The 15,367-nt window shown below is 42.7% G+C and overlaps 1 protein-coding gene across 3 annotated transcripts in view; it reads left to right on the top strand.

The window, feature by feature from the left end:
• The window catches only part of TNRC6A (trinucleotide repeat containing adaptor 6A), a 49,289-nt gene that overhangs the window by 313 nt on the left and 33,609 nt on the right, over positions 1-15,367 (top strand). For all 3 annotated transcript variants that reach the window (XM_081338447.1, XM_081338446.1, XM_081338445.1), the window contains exons 2-3: positions 116-163; positions 12,168-12,258. In XM_081338447.1, the coding sequence (XP_081194573.1) occupies positions 116-163; positions 12,168-12,258 (139 nt within the window). The remainder of the gene's footprint in view (positions 1-115; positions 164-12,167; positions 12,259-15,367) is intronic.

Genomic DNA, 15,367 nt, shown 5'->3' with positions numbered 1-15,367 from the left:
CTTCCCCCTCGCAGCCCGGCCGGCCCGCCCGGCGAGCCCGGCTGGCGGCCCTGGGGAGGCCCCGGGAGGCTGGGGGCTCGGCGCGGCCTCCCTGACGGGCTCTTTTCTCTTGCAGAGTGTTGGAAGCCAAAGCCACCAAAGAGGCCGAAAGAAAACTAAGCAGGTGAGGCGAAAGGGGGGGGGAGGGGCGGGCGATGCCCCGGAGGCGCCTCTGCGGGGCCGCCTTTCCAGGCCGGGAAGAAGGACGCAGGCAAGGCGGCCGTTTTCTGCCCCTTTTTTCTTTTTTTTTAATTCCCCTCCCTTTGACTCTCGTGCCAGACGTCCTTTCTTTCGCTACTTTTAAAGCTCTTCTCGCTAGTAGCAAGAGGAGCCGGAGAGAATGTGGGGTTTGTTTGCTTGCATTTTTTCCCCCGACTTTGTCCACTGGCTGCAGAGTCTGGCTGGCCTTGAGCAGAACACAAACCGCATCTTATGAAGGGGAGATTGATTCCTTGTACGTATCGTATGGAGGCAAAGTGCTTATTAGCATTCAGGGAATTTTGCAGCTGCACCGGCCTCAGAAACTTGAGGGTTCCTTTAGAGCAGCGTTTCCCAACCTTAGGAACTTGAAGATGCGTGGACTTCAACTCCCAGAATTCCCCAGCCAGCTATAGCTGGCTGGGGAATTCTGGGAGTTGAAGTCCACGCATCTTCAAGTTCCTAAGGTTGGGAAACGCTGCTTTAGAGTTCGGAGTGTTTTTATTGCTCCTGCATAACGGCTGAAATACTGAATTAATTTCAAGGAGCAGTTTTTCCGTTGCAAAAATCTTGTGAGGCGTATTGCTCACATACAAGTCTTTCATAATTCCTTTTTATCATAACAGTTCCAAAAGTTAGAAATGCATTTATATATTTCCAGTAGTTTAATCTTGAACATCAGAATAATAATCTCCCAGCATCTGTAGAGGCTTATACCATATAGCAAAAACAATAACTTTTTAAAAGGTCTTCAACTTAATCCTTGTTGAAATTCTGATTTTTCTGATACTGCTAGTTGAGCTTCCTCTCAGCTGTTACACTGTTATTTACAATTGATTGAAATTCACTGTTGTTTTCATCTTCCTAGTTTTCCTGTGCTTTGGATAGTCTGAAAAATGAGGATGATTCAGTAGTTTTAAAATCCAACAAAATGTTAATTGGACAGAACACAAGAATTTGACAAGAACAGTAACTCTTGCTAGCCAGATATTGTCCCTCTTTATTGGGACTAAATAAGGACGATTGATTTTCCTTTCTGTAAATCTGTAATCTTGCTTTTAATCCTGAAAATTGTATCTTGTCAGAGATCATAAGCAGGATATATATAAAATAAATACTACCAGGGAATGCCTTCCCCATTCCTTGTATGAAAGAAATAATTTTCCCTGTTAAGTTGAATCAGGCATAATGAGGATTCTGTCTGAAGAGTAGTTTGTGTGTGTTCCTCACTCTGAGTAATATATAAAAGCACGAAGAATATGTTAAAGGCGACCTAAACACTTGCCTTCAGTACTGAGCATAGTCATGAAGGGCTTGCAAAGAACTACTGCAGCAGTAATTGTTCTGTTTATGTCTGCATGATGTTCCCACTATGCTCCTCGGAATAAAACCCGATTAATGGGAGTATTTGGTTTTTTAGAATGGCCTGACTAAATACTATACAGGTAGTACAGGTAGTCCGTGACTTAATGATCACGGAGCCCAAAATTTCCATTGCTAAGCAAGACAGTTGTTAAATGAGTTTTATGACCATTTTACGAGCTTTCTTGCCACAGTGGTTAAGTGAATCATTGCAGTTGTTAAGTTAGGAACAGGGTTGTTAAGTGAATCTGGCTTCCCCATTGACTTGGCTTGTCACCTGATCTACAGTATTATGCTGCAGTTCCTTTTGACAGTGAACCTATAACAAGCCTGGTGAACCAATGTGTGTAGGCAAATTTGTACAGGAAGAGCCAGCTGTCTTTCCAGTTTCTGAAAGTTTGGCCTACAACAATCAGTAAAGAGGTCCATCAAGACTAAATCCACCATTTGAGAAATGTAGTTAAGTGGGCGTTGCCAGGTCTTTGCTACTGTACCCTCCCCTGTCACCAAAAAAGCTGGCCTCATTCAGTTGTGAATTATTTGGACAATTAACCAGAAACAGGCAACTTTTTTGCTTGGTATTTGCACCTCTGCCCATTCCTACCTTGTAGGCAAAGGAAAACCCATGTCCCAAAGAATTGTTCTCTGTTGTGGCTTTGGGCGGTCTTTCATCTCATTGCTTTAGCTAAACATGCCATGTAGCTTAAATTGTACCTTTCTTAATGTGTAAGTAACTTGCATATGAAATCCATGCACTAAAAGTTTACCAAATTTTGCCTAAGATTTTAAATTTTAACTTTTAAATTCATTGAATTAGGCCTGAGGTTTAGGATGTTGCACCATTATTGGAGGGAACCAGATCCATGCCTTCTCTCAGCCATGAAACTTCCCTGGGTGACTCTGGGTTAGAAATAATTTCTCAAAAAGGAGAAGCTGTGGAGCAAAATCAGAGAAAAGAGCTCCTGGATGAAAGGGTAAAAGCATAAACACGTATTATGCACTGTACTGTATATTTTTGATTTCCATTTCAGATGTTTATTATGTTTTATTTGTGCAAATATCCATGCCCATTTCAACAAGGACTCAACGTAGTTGGTACTAGCAATACAGGTAGTCTTTGACTTACGGCCACCATTGAGCCCAAAATTTCTGTTGCTAAGTGAGACATTTGTTAAGTGAGTTTTGCCCCGTTTTACAACCTTTCTTGCCATAGTTGTTAAGTGAATCACTGCAATTGTTCGGTTAGTAACACAGTTGTTAAGTGAATCTGGCTTCCCCATTGCCTTTCTTGTCAGAAGGTCTCAAAAAGGGATCACATGATCCTGGGACACAACAAACTGTCATAAGTATGAACCAGTTGCCAAGCGTCCGAATTTTGATCACATGACCATGGGGATGCTGAAAGAGTCGTAAGTGTGAAAAACAGTCATAAGTCTCTCTTCAGTGTCATTGACTAAATGAAGTTAGGGATCTATATTACTAGCATTCATATGTCCTATGGAACATTTTAAAGGAAGATTCCTTATCTTAGGTGGCAGGTTGTCCTTGAGCTTACTTTCCCTCATGGGATTGCATGAAACAAGCCAGATCTGGGTGGGAAAGATGGGTACCAAGTTTGGGTATTTAGGATGCTGTCACCTAGCTTACTATGTAATATTCTGAAATAATAATCAGATTAGAGCTGGAAGGGACTTTGGAGGTCTTCTGGTCCAGCCCCCCCCCCCCCCCCGCTCAAGCAGGAGATCCTATACCCCTTCAGACAGGTAGCTGGCCAGTCTTAAAAACCTCCATTGAAGGAGCACCCACAACTTCTGGAGACAAGTCGTTCCATTGGTTAATTGTCCTCACTTAGGAAACTTCGTAATTCCAGATTGCTGCTCTCCTTGATTAGTTTCTATCCATTGTTTCTTGTCTTCTGGTTCTTTGAAAAAATAAGTTGACCCCCTCTTCTGGACTGGTCATACCCAATTCCTGCAACCATTCTTCCTATGTTTTGGTCTCCAGGCCCTTAATCATCTTAGTTGCTCTTCTTAGCACTTTTTCCAAATCTCCACATCTTTTTTTGTAATGTGGTGACCACGACAGGATTCTAGGTGTGATTTTACTAAGGATTTATAAAGCAGTACTAATACTACACGTGATTTTGATTCTATACCTCTTTTTATACAACCAAGGATTGTATTAGCTTTTTTGGCTGCTGCCACACACTGCTGGCTCATGTTTTAAGCGATTGTCCACTAGGACTCCAAGGTCCCTCTCACATTTACTGTTTTTGAGCCAGATCTCACCTAATCTGTACTTGTACAGATTGTATGTTTGTGAATTAAATCCATTCTTATAAATGCATTAATTTTTTAACATTTCTATATCCCTCATCCAAGCATCTAAGGTCCTAGTAAAATTTATAAATATTAAATAATCATCTAAAAATAAAAGGGAAAAAACACACCCTCAAATGTGGATTAGGGGCAGGATGCAAATTTTCATCTCCAGATGGCCTCTTCAAGAGCTCTGCCTTTTATTTGTCTGGAATGCAAGGACAGCCAATTTTTCTGGAGTGGGGCACTTCTTGGAAAGGCCTGTTTCCATGTCTCCCCTTGATCTGTTGACGAAGAGGAACCCAAAATATCCTCTTGTGCACTAATCAACCTGGAGATTGGATCTAAAACCATATGACTTTGTCATTAAGATTTTAGCCCATCCAGTAGTCGGATTGTGGAAGGCAAAAATCTGAATAAATATTTTTTTTAAGACTTGATAGTTAATAACAAGCTCCTTGATATATATTTGGAAATAAACTGATAACCAGCCTCTAATGCTGGTGAAGCACAGCTATATCAACCCACCCGTATGCAGATTGCTGCCTTTTATACCAAATGTCCCCAGTACTTTTCAAGTTATTGAATTTTGAAGTAACAAGGTTGTGAGTGACCAGTGCCGCTTCGGAAGGCTGCCTGCCCTCAGAAGGGGGCAATTGCATGCCGGCTGACCTAGCTACGCTGCCCGTTAGCTCTTCTAGTAGGAGCTGTGAGTCGGAAGGACTCCAGGGTTCCAGACGTGCTCCTTCATTGGGAATGCAGCTCCATCTAGAGTAGTTGGGAATGGCCTCAACACTTGTTTCTGGACAAAGAGACAGTGCATCTTGCTGGAGTGCAATTTCAGCACGTTTTGTCCCATTCGTATCCTTTCAGTCTCCAGATGCTGCATTAGTACTTCCACAGCATCTCTGCTCGGCCCAGGGTGAAGAGATGTAAAAGGAGGCCATTTCCTTCCTGGTGATACTCTGCTGACCTTTTTCAACAGTTTCATCTGCGTGTTAAACAACACGGAAGACCGTGCTGGCCTGTCTATCACCTTATGCTGGAGTACCTAAGAGCTCCACTGATATTGATCGTAATCGTCCATTTAGCGCAGTGTCCCTGAATCCCAAACCTTTCTTGGCAGTCCAGAAGCGTATCATCATTCATGATACTGAACCACTGCAGTGAGCCGCGTTTCCCTCCAGGTCCTGTCAGAGGACATCCAGCACTGCCCTCCATGTCTGGGCCAAATCTGTTTTCTTCAGAATTTCCCGAAACTGCAGCCCAACCACTTTATCCAAAACACACACACACACACCACATCGGAAGGTTGCGTGAAGTGGGTGGATTGAGAGATGCAGGGGCACACTACTGCCTTTTTCCAGGAGGCAGGCATCACCCCCCCCCCTCAAAAAGACATCCAGACTTCCTGGAGAAGGCAGGTGGGGCATGGATCCGGCCCAGAGGTGGCTCAACTCATGCCACAAAGGACCCTGACCAATATTAGAGTTCACAAGCCCAGCGGAATCCGAAATCGCTGCTGAAGGCGCTGCCTCGGTTAGCTCATTTTCTTCTGCCAATAATATGTATTATATGTGTGTAATAGGACCCAGCATGTAGGCCTCCTTTTTCCTCCTCAGTTCTTGTGGATGACTGTCTCTAGGTACTTAAATCCGATACAGGGTAATGCCGGGGAAAGAAAGAAGAGCTTGTGGTGTGAGCCGGGGAATGTGTGCTTAGCCTGGAGAGAGCAAGCGAGCCACTACTCGGCCCAAAGCAATTTGCTGAGAGGGAAATGGTTCCCAGACAGGCTGCTGAGAAGGTTTCCTGGCTGCGGGTTCCTGCTTGCTGCCTCATTTTTATATCCTTAACAGCATCTGCTACAGATGTGCCACCCAAGGCCCTGATTTTGCTCTTCTGCTTCCTCCAATTGACTGGGCACAGCTAGGTGGAGTTAAATAAGAGCATTGCTGCATCCTCGGGGGGATTGTAAAGTATGGGCCTCACCAGTTCTGCTAAACTTTCCTTCCTCTTCTAGAAGGGCACATTTGCAACAGAGATGAAATTGGTATGAAACCACAGCAAATTTAGGTCAAAGTTCTTGAAAGCCTTGGTGCCAGTTTTGAGGGAGGGGGGGGGAGACTGGATGTTTGAAGAGGCCTCAAGGTCCTTCCCAGTCAAAAATGTTTCAGTTGATGCTCAGCTTTTCTTATTGTTTCCTTTTCAACCTGTTGCTCAGTGTTTGGCCTTGAGCTGTGGAGATTGTGTAGTTCCCCTAACTAGATGCCCCCCCCCCCCCCCCGCAACATGAGTGTGGGAAAAGACAGAAAACCTGCAAGTTTCATTTTGACTACTGTAACCCACATAATCTAATAATTATTTGATTCTTTTAAAAATATGTATCTAAAATAATATTGATGTCCAACACAAAACGTTCTGCCTACTTTTAATTTATTAAAACTGCAACGTATTGAAGTAAGAATAGCTGATGTGGAGTGAGAGCAGACGGTCAGGGATTCAAAGGGGCTCCATGGAGCTCCTGAAGGGAGGCCTCCAGTCCCCCTCCGGTTCTCCATAAGCCTACTGCCAAGCCCTTAATGGGGGGGGGGCTCTAAGGGGTGGTGTTCCCCTCCCCCCACTTACCCAGTAAGAGAAATACAAGCCTCTAGTTATGTGCCACGAGGACTGTTTGGCCCTACGGTTTAGATAGTAGGGCAGCAGAATACTTTTTAAACCAGCAGCCTTTCTGGCACCCAGGACCGCTTTGGTGGAAGACGTGAACTGGGGAGGGGGGATGGTTTCGGGCACTGCTCACTTCCAGCTGTGTGGCCTGGGAGTTGGGGACCCCTGCTTTAAGCAACAGGCAATCCAGAACTCAGTGGAAATTCATCTCTTTCTGATCCAGGCTTCTTACAGTGGAGTAGGTACCTGTTCCAGCAGCACCTTTCAGCCTTCTTTGGGTGAAGTTGCCTCCTCCTCCTCCTCTTCCTCCCTGGCACATCCTTGCAGCTTGAATCTACGTGGCAACTCTCCCACCAGTTTGCATCAGAGTCTTTTATCCCCCAACTCTGTGGCTGCTGGGGTACACAGACTTTGGCCTGGGTTCCTTGATGTGTGTTGGTTAACACCAGCCTTGACTTGTTTTGGGCCCTGGATGAACTGGTGGCTGGTAACTCTGCTTGCCTTTAGAACAGCCGTGAAGAGACATGTCATTTTCCCCTAGTGTTTGAATCTGGTGGAGGAACAGACCACCTTTGACTTGCTTGATTATCCTGTTTGGTTGTCAGGTTTGTACTTTAGGTAGGTATTGGGGTTTTGCTGGGATTCTCAGATTCTATTTCTGTACAAATTGGCCACATTGCTTAATTTTAGTAGTCACTTTCGGTAGTACTTGATAGTTGACCTCTGGCTTAGATTTTCTCCAGTAAGAATATAAAATTAAGCCATTCCTTTAAACATGTTTTAAAATACATTTATAAATGTATGAAATACTTTATACATTTATAAAATAAAGTCATTATAAAATAAAATAAAACTCACCTGCAAAACCTAAACCAAGTGTTCTGTTGTACACAAATAATAGTCATGTGCACACAGACATGTTTGTTCGGCAAGCAAAACCTATGCATGTTTACTCTATAACAGGCTCTCCAAACTCGGCAGCTTTAATACTTGGAACTTCAACTCCCAGAATTCCCCAGCCAGCTTTGGTTTCCTGGATGGGGAATTCTGGGAGTTGAAGTCCACAGGTCTTAAAGTTTCCAAATACCCTTGCTTCATAGTTCCATTCACTTTACTGGTTCTTTGGGGTACTGTAGCTGTGTGTAGATATCTGTTGTACTAGAATAGATCTGTTAAGCCTTGCTTATTCCATATAAACTGGGGAACAGTTCTCTGAGGTGTTAAACTGTGTTTCCTTCATTTAAGAGGAAAGATGGATTTATTTTGAAAAAAAAAACAGATGGGATTGAAAACCTTTGTAAAATTACACTGTGAGCAAATAGAAGTCTGTGGTTGCTATGAAAACTCTCCATAAAATATTCTGATTTTCATATCTTAATTTCTTTGCACAGAAAAGATTTCCATTGCTAACATTCCATACAAAGAACATTGTTAGCATGTTTCTTCCCTCTGGCAACACAATCTGAGAAAATTGCAGTGGGGCTAAAAAAAGTTTGTGAACCCTTTGGATTTTTAATATTTCTGCATAAATATGATTTAAAGTGTGATCTGTTTCCACATAAAAGCCTAAACCTAGACAGAGAATGCCCGATTAAACAAATGAGACAAAAACTTAATTCAATTTATTTATTGAGGAAAGTGACCCAGTCCTACATATTTGTGTGTGACAAAAATATTCCTAGAGAATCAATGCATTAATACCATTCAGAGTAGTAAGATGATCTAATCATTGGAAACTGTGTGTGTCAGACCTAGCACAACGTAAACCTCTAAATAGAAATAATTTGTTGAAAAAGGTATAGCTTATTAGAGATCATTGCTCATTGCTCTCCCCGCCCCCCCCCCCCGGTGTATCCAATATGGTTCAGGCAAGCTGTTTTCCTGAGGGTCAGTTCTAGCACAGGTTGTTCTGTGGACCCCTCCTTCCAGCTGGGTGACTTGAGATTCACCACTTAACTTCGATTTCCCCTCCCCCCCTTCATTCCCCCTTTCCCACAGTTCACTTCTGGCAGTCAGTCACCACAGTGAAGTACAAGCTAGCATAGGGTGGCAGCTGACCCTATGAATAATTTAAAATTAAGGGCAAAAGCAGCTTCTCTCTCTGGCAGTCTGGCCCTGCACCAGTTCATCTCCTGGAGTAAGTCACTACCATTTGGCACAGCAGACATTCTGCACGTCAAGGAGGACAGGAGGAGTGCAGCTTAGGCAGGAGCTGATGTGCCAGTAGTGCAAGTAATTGCTCTGCTACCAGGATGCTCAGTCGTGAGAGGTAGAAAAGGGCCGCTCCTGGCTCTTGTGCAAGGTGGCAACCTAGCTCTTTGTGTGTGTGTGTGGTGTGGGATTTGAATGCCTGGCTGATGGGAGAGCTGGGTGTGTGTCTGTCAAAGAAGGGCTTGAGGATTTAGCTGGCCGTGTATTGCGTAGCCTGCTGCGTGTGAGGCACGTCATCCCACTGCACTGGTGTGTTTCCGTGTCATTGAGCTGGGAAAGGGCCTGGCAAGACAATACCGACTTCAACGCTGAATATGCCCCTTTCAGCATATTGAGTGGGGAGATCACACAGTGAAAATGACACACAACACTCGTGTATAGTTAGTCCTTGACTTACAACCGTCCATTTAGTGGCTGTTCAGAGTTACAATGGCCCTGAAAAAAGTGGCTTATGTGGATTTTTCACAGTTACAACTTTTTCAGCATCCCCATAGTCACATGATCAAAATTCAGATGCTTGACAAACTGGTTCATCCTTATGACCGTTGTAGTGTCCCGGGGTCACATGATCCCCTTTTGTGACCTTCTGACAAGCAAAGTCAGTGGGAAGCCAGATTCATTTAACAACCGTATTACTAATTTAACAACTGCAGTGATTCATTTAATGAATGTGGCAAGAAAAGTTGTAAAACGGAACAAAATTCACTGAACAAATTTCTCATTTAGCAACATAAATTCCGGGCTCAATGGTGATCGTAAGTCAAGGACTACTTATTATTTAAAGTGGCTGGAGAAGGAGGAAATAGTCAAAAGGATGGCTCCGTTCTGCAGATTGTGTACAATTGGAAGAGTTTGGGGAAGGCACTTCTTCTAAGGTAGCTAAACCATGTTCTTTCTTTCTTTCTTTGCTATTTCATGAATGGAACTACCAAAAAGTGGTCCTGTCCGAATCCAAGTCCTTGCTCCAGATTTGTGCTTTGTGGGACTTTAAGTCAAGGCTTGTATGCATATTTTATGTTTCAGTTTGGTTGCTAGGGCTGGGGGGGGGAGAACGACACTCCTTATAGTGGTTGGATTATTTCCTTGACAGCAGCAGCACTGAGTCACATTCCACAGCCATGCCTGCTACTCAGGAGACAAGCACATTTCCTTCCGTTTTTGTAGGAGTAAGGGTTTTAGCTAAGAGGAGCCCTTGCTTCTGAGAGTGGCTCTTGGAGACCCTAGCTGGTCCAGGAGTTAGGGCCTAGTAAAGGCGAGGTATTCAATAAACAGCTTTTCAGAAATGAAAATAATCCTGGACTTTTATTTGGATACTTGAGTTGGAGGTTGACATTAAACTAACTCTAAAATCCCACGGCATCAGACCATAACATATAACAATGACTTTCCCAGCCAAACCCCACAGATGTCCAGATATATAGCTCATGTAAACATGTTCTCTTTGCTATGGGACCCCTCTGCTATCTTCTTCACACCTGCTAGAGTGTCCTTGAAAGGTTTCCAGACTGCCGACTTTCAGTAAGTTTCTGCAGAACCCTAACTGCAACACCTCCCTCCCCTCTTATTCTAATGGCAAGATGAAAACAGACACCTAGCTGCCAAATTTTCACTCTTGACAACACACAACATATATATATACACACACACACACATATACATACATACATACACACACACATTTATGTGTATGTACACACACACACACAGTCCACAGTCCATTTTGAATACATAGTGGAAAAAAGAGTTGAGGGGTTTTGTGATTTTTATGAGGGGCTTAGCCTGAATCCTGTAGACTTTGGAAACACAAGACCCACAGTAAGGATTTTAGATGAAAACTTGCAGAAGGAAGTGGGAGAATAGCTGTAATAGGATCTATTAAATAAGTCAAGGAAAAGCATTAGCTGATAGGTTTTGTTACATCTGCCATAAAGCTCAGAGTCTGGTATGAGCAAAATGAATTTGAACTCTGAGAATGGAAAAGCAAGTTCAGTGGGCTAGATCTCATAGGGACATTGGGATAATTTCCACATTGCGTTGGCCATAGCAACTGAAGGATACGGGAAGCCATAGATATGTACTCTATCTGCACCTGCTTAGAAATTAAAGTGAGTTAACAAAAGTGTGGAAAACATTGGCATTAAAATCAGGAGAGAAACGAGAAAAATTCTGTACTATTTATGCCGTTTACAATAAATCAAGGAGAGGTGGTAGGTGCTGGATTCCAAAGCAAAAAACGGCAAAGGGGCTATTAGAATGAAGAAGGATTTTAATTGCTCCAACCTCTCTTGGAAGACAAACTGAAGATGGTTCTTTCAGGAAGTGCCTCACTTCTCTGGCTGACAATGCTGCCCTTCAGACAGAAAAGGGAAGCATAAAAGTATTAACTGTCACAAGTTTGATACCAACTGAAGAGATTTAGTAAATGATATAGAAGAAAGCTATTTGGTTACCAAATAATAATGAAAATAAAATTGGACTTTAATTACCCATTGGTTTCATGGAAGGATTACTTTGCTAAAAAGTCACCTTGTTGGACCCTTTGTGTGTGGGCCTGGATGATGCTTCCCCTTTTCTTCTCATCTCCCCCTGCATTACATTCCTCTCAAGTAGAATCAAATAGAGCTGAAAGGGACCTTGGAGGTCTACTAGTCCAACCCCCTGCTCAAACAGGAGAGCTTAGGCCCTAGGCCATTTCAAGTCCTTGCCTTTTTCCACAGACCTTAACCCCCAAATTCTGCTCAGTGCTGTGCCTTCTCTGAACAAGTTCTTGGATCATACTTGTTTTTTAACATAATGCAACAAACAAGTTTTTTTTAAAAAAAGAAAGTGCAACAAATAAACTAATGTGTCGCTTTTTGTTTTTATTAAAAAAATAAAGTCCAGGTCTAATAGGAACATATTACAGGTAGTCCTTGTCTTATGACCACAGTTAGGACCAGAATTTGCAGTTGTTTTTTTTACCACAGTTGTTAAATGAATCACTGCAGTTGTTAAGTGAATCCAGCTTCCCCCATTGACCTTGCTTGTCAGAAGCCAGCTAGGAAGGTCATCCATGTTGGCCACGTGACCCTGCAGCCATCATTAATGCATGCCAGTGACAGGTCCCCCAATTTTTTTAAAAAAATTCCATTTATATCCCGCCCTTCTCTGAAGACTCAGGGCGGCTTACAAGCTTAGCAGTAGCCTTCATTCTCACAGGACCATGGGGATGCTGTGACGGTCATAAGTGCAAGGATCGGTCATACGTCACTTTTTCCAGTGCCATTTTTAGCTCCCAACAGTCGCTGAATGAGTGAGGACTGTTGAGGACTACCTGTAGTAGTTAGGGCATTTTTTGCAGAATGCATTGCTAACCTGATTCCCTAATTCCTCTAGGGAATTGGTGCAAGAGGAGGAGGAACAGTTGATGGAAGAGAAGAGAAAGAGGAAAGAGGACAAGAGAAAGAAAGGAGCTGCTCAGAAGAAGGTGAGCGAGAGATTAAGACGTCTCGTTAAGGGAAGCAGGGCCCTCGGGAGGGGTGTGCGCTGCTTAAGGTACTTGCTTTTGGGTTGCGTGTAATACGCTTCGTTAGGGGGGGGAAAGTGAGTACTGTATAATGGTCTGGCCTGCGATAGTAATGCCACCTTATAAGGGGTGGGTGGCATCCCACGAAATTTAATAAAATTACACACACACACACACACACACACATTGTAACAGTAATGCTGCAGTCTGCAGCAGGAGATTCACCATAAATAATAGTGATACATTTCTTATCTACACAGTTTTCCGTTAACCAGTAGAATTCATAACCTTTGTGTGCAAAACAAGATTTCCTGTGAGCCGATACAGGTCAGAAAGGGGGATTAGAAATGTATGGAGAATAAGGCTATCGAAGGCGTGACAATAATGAAGGCACTTGCCCTCTTGTTACTAGTTGCTGGAAAAGTAAATGAGGAGGGGTTTATGTCCTGTGGTATATTGCAACATTGCCCTTTCTGCTTGTTTGACTATTGGCAATAAACATTAGCTTGTGGCCCAATTATCCACAGAAGGTGCAGTCGTGGCATATGGCAGGGGTAGGCAACCTTGGCTCTTTTATGACTTGTGGACTTCAACTCCCAGAATTCCTGAGCCAGCTGGCTCAGTAATGCTGGGATTTGAAGTCCACGAGTCATAAAAGAGCCAAGGTTGCCTACCCCTGGCATATGGATTTAACAAAGTAGCATTTTGAATATTAAATAAATCTGTTAAAATGGTTAGCTATGGTAACTGTCACTTATGGGGATCTACGCTAAAAAAGATTCCTTAAGTGCCTCAAATACTGTGTACAGTATATTTTTAAAAATCCCACGACACATAAATGCTCGGTTTCAGATATACAAGTCTTTTTCTTTATGCCTACTTAGTTAGGGCTCAAATGATTAAGTGGGAATAGTCTCTAATATGTTGGAAATGTTTTGGAAACAACGTTTTAAAAATGCAGACGAGACAAAAGTAAAAGTAAAATATGTTCATATGTTCATCAAGACAGTAATTTTTTAAACTATCCAGTCAAAAGCTTTGCTGGGTGAAATCACGATTGTATCCTCCACGCTCTCCTTTCTGCCTCCTGCTAATCTAAAAAATATCCAGATACCCATTGTCATATTTTTTCAGATATATGCTGTATTTATATTGTAGAATGCAAAACTATTTTGTGAATGTGTATTACAGACACTATAGTATAGTCTTTCCAGTTAACAAATGGAAATAATATATTTTTCATTGAGTTTTGCAACCAAAATCAAAAATATGCAATGCATGTATTAGAAGATAAAGTCAGCATTTTTGCTGTTTTTATGTTTCAGGAATATTTTGTGGAAATTAATTCATTGCTGTTTGTCTACTTTGTCTACAAGATTACATGTCAGGCACACGAAGTCTTGAAAAAGAGTGTCTAACTGTTCCTTATCACTTGCTGATGTAATACGCTTTTTAATCATTTGCCTAACCTTTTTTCTGTTAGTTGACAAATAGCACCCAGGGTGAGCTACCTTTGTCATCCTTCAGTAGAAACAATAAGGGGACGTAAGTTCCCATTGTTTCTTTCGGCAGAACATTTTTTAAAAAAAAGAATTGGGGCTGGGGTTCTAGCAAGCCAGATGCTAGTTGAAATACTATAACAAAAAGTTTGAGTGGGAGACTGTTTTGTTTTGAGATTAGATTTTTTTTAAAAAAAATTAGTGTTACTAAAAGCCTGCATGAAATTTATTTATTAGAATCAAACCTCAAGGTACTCCTTGACTTACAACTGGTCACTTAGAGACTGTTCAAAGTAATAACAAAAGCTATTTATAGACTGATTTCAAATTTATGGGCATTGCAGGGTTCCTACAACCGTTCATCTTTACAAGGATCCACAGGGCACGCCCCCTCAATCCTCCCATCCCACTTCACTGGATCCCCACAGGTCTTGGGCCAGCTTCCCATCCTGCCAGCTCCCACACGGTACTCCCCACACCCCCATCATGGGTCCCTCACTTACCTTTTACTCCTTCAGCCTGGGGAGGGAGCAGTCTCCACCGTGCTCTGCAGATTGCAGCTGTGCTAGCCTCCCTTTAACTTGCTGTGGTTTGCTAGGAATTGGGCCAAGCCATAAGATTCCCACATAGGAAGACCATGTTTCATTACCACATCAGCCCTTTGGCTTGAATAGGAAAGTGTTCTGGCAGAAGAGCAAGCTGTCTTCAGAGCGGGACACTCTCTATTCTGCAATACTTAGTTCAAGCTTGACTCTGTTTAGTTTATTACCTTAAGTTTTCATTGGATTTGATTTCTAGAGCTAAATTTTGAGATACGTTGACAAACAAATGTTAGCTTCTCTTATTGTAGAGATAACTTTTGAGAGCTTTTACTTGAAAGTCCATTGTAATTGTGCTGAATCGCTTTCTAAAAAAACATTCAATATTGTTTATTTCACAGTATTTATAAGCTGCCCCATTCCTGCCGGGCTTTGGTCAGATCAAAGCAAACAGAATGAAATACTGCATATGAAATGCCATCTTCAGGCCCATCTGCACACAAGGGGAATATTCCACAGAGTAGGGGCCATCCCTGTGAAGACCTGTCACCTAGTCCCAGACCAATGAACTTTGAAGGGAAGGGGACCTGCACGGGCCTCTCTTCATTATTCTATCAGATAGGAAGATTTGACTCTAGCAAGACGTGTCGTGACGTATCGTGACTCTTTTTGCATTGCCAGCAATGGGTAGGCGTGGCTTCAGTATGATGAAACTGGCCCATGGGTCGGCAGTTTGACACCCCTGCTATAATGGTATCTGACTGCTGTGCTGTACGAGGTTTTAAAGGAATTTACCTGCACTTTGAATTTGGCTTGGAAGCCAACTAGCAATTATCGCAGTGACTTCAAAGTAGGTATTATTCTGGCCTGGTGGGCTGTTTCACCAGGAATATAGCGACACATTTTGCATCAGCTCTACAGATGCCAGGTCAGACGGGGGTCTTAAAAGTAGCCGTCCAACTGAATGATACCGGTAATGAGGATATGGCAGAGACCCCCTTCCACCCAGAGTTTTCACTTGTGTTTTCAGCA

Source organism: Vipera berus (assembly GCF_964194415.1).
Source record: "Vipera berus genome assembly, chromosome: 13".
NCBI lineage: Eukaryota > Metazoa > Chordata > Lepidosauria > Squamata > Viperidae > Vipera > Vipera berus.
Note: the sequence above shows the minus strand (reverse complement) of the source record. Positions and strands in the feature narration are given on the sequence as shown.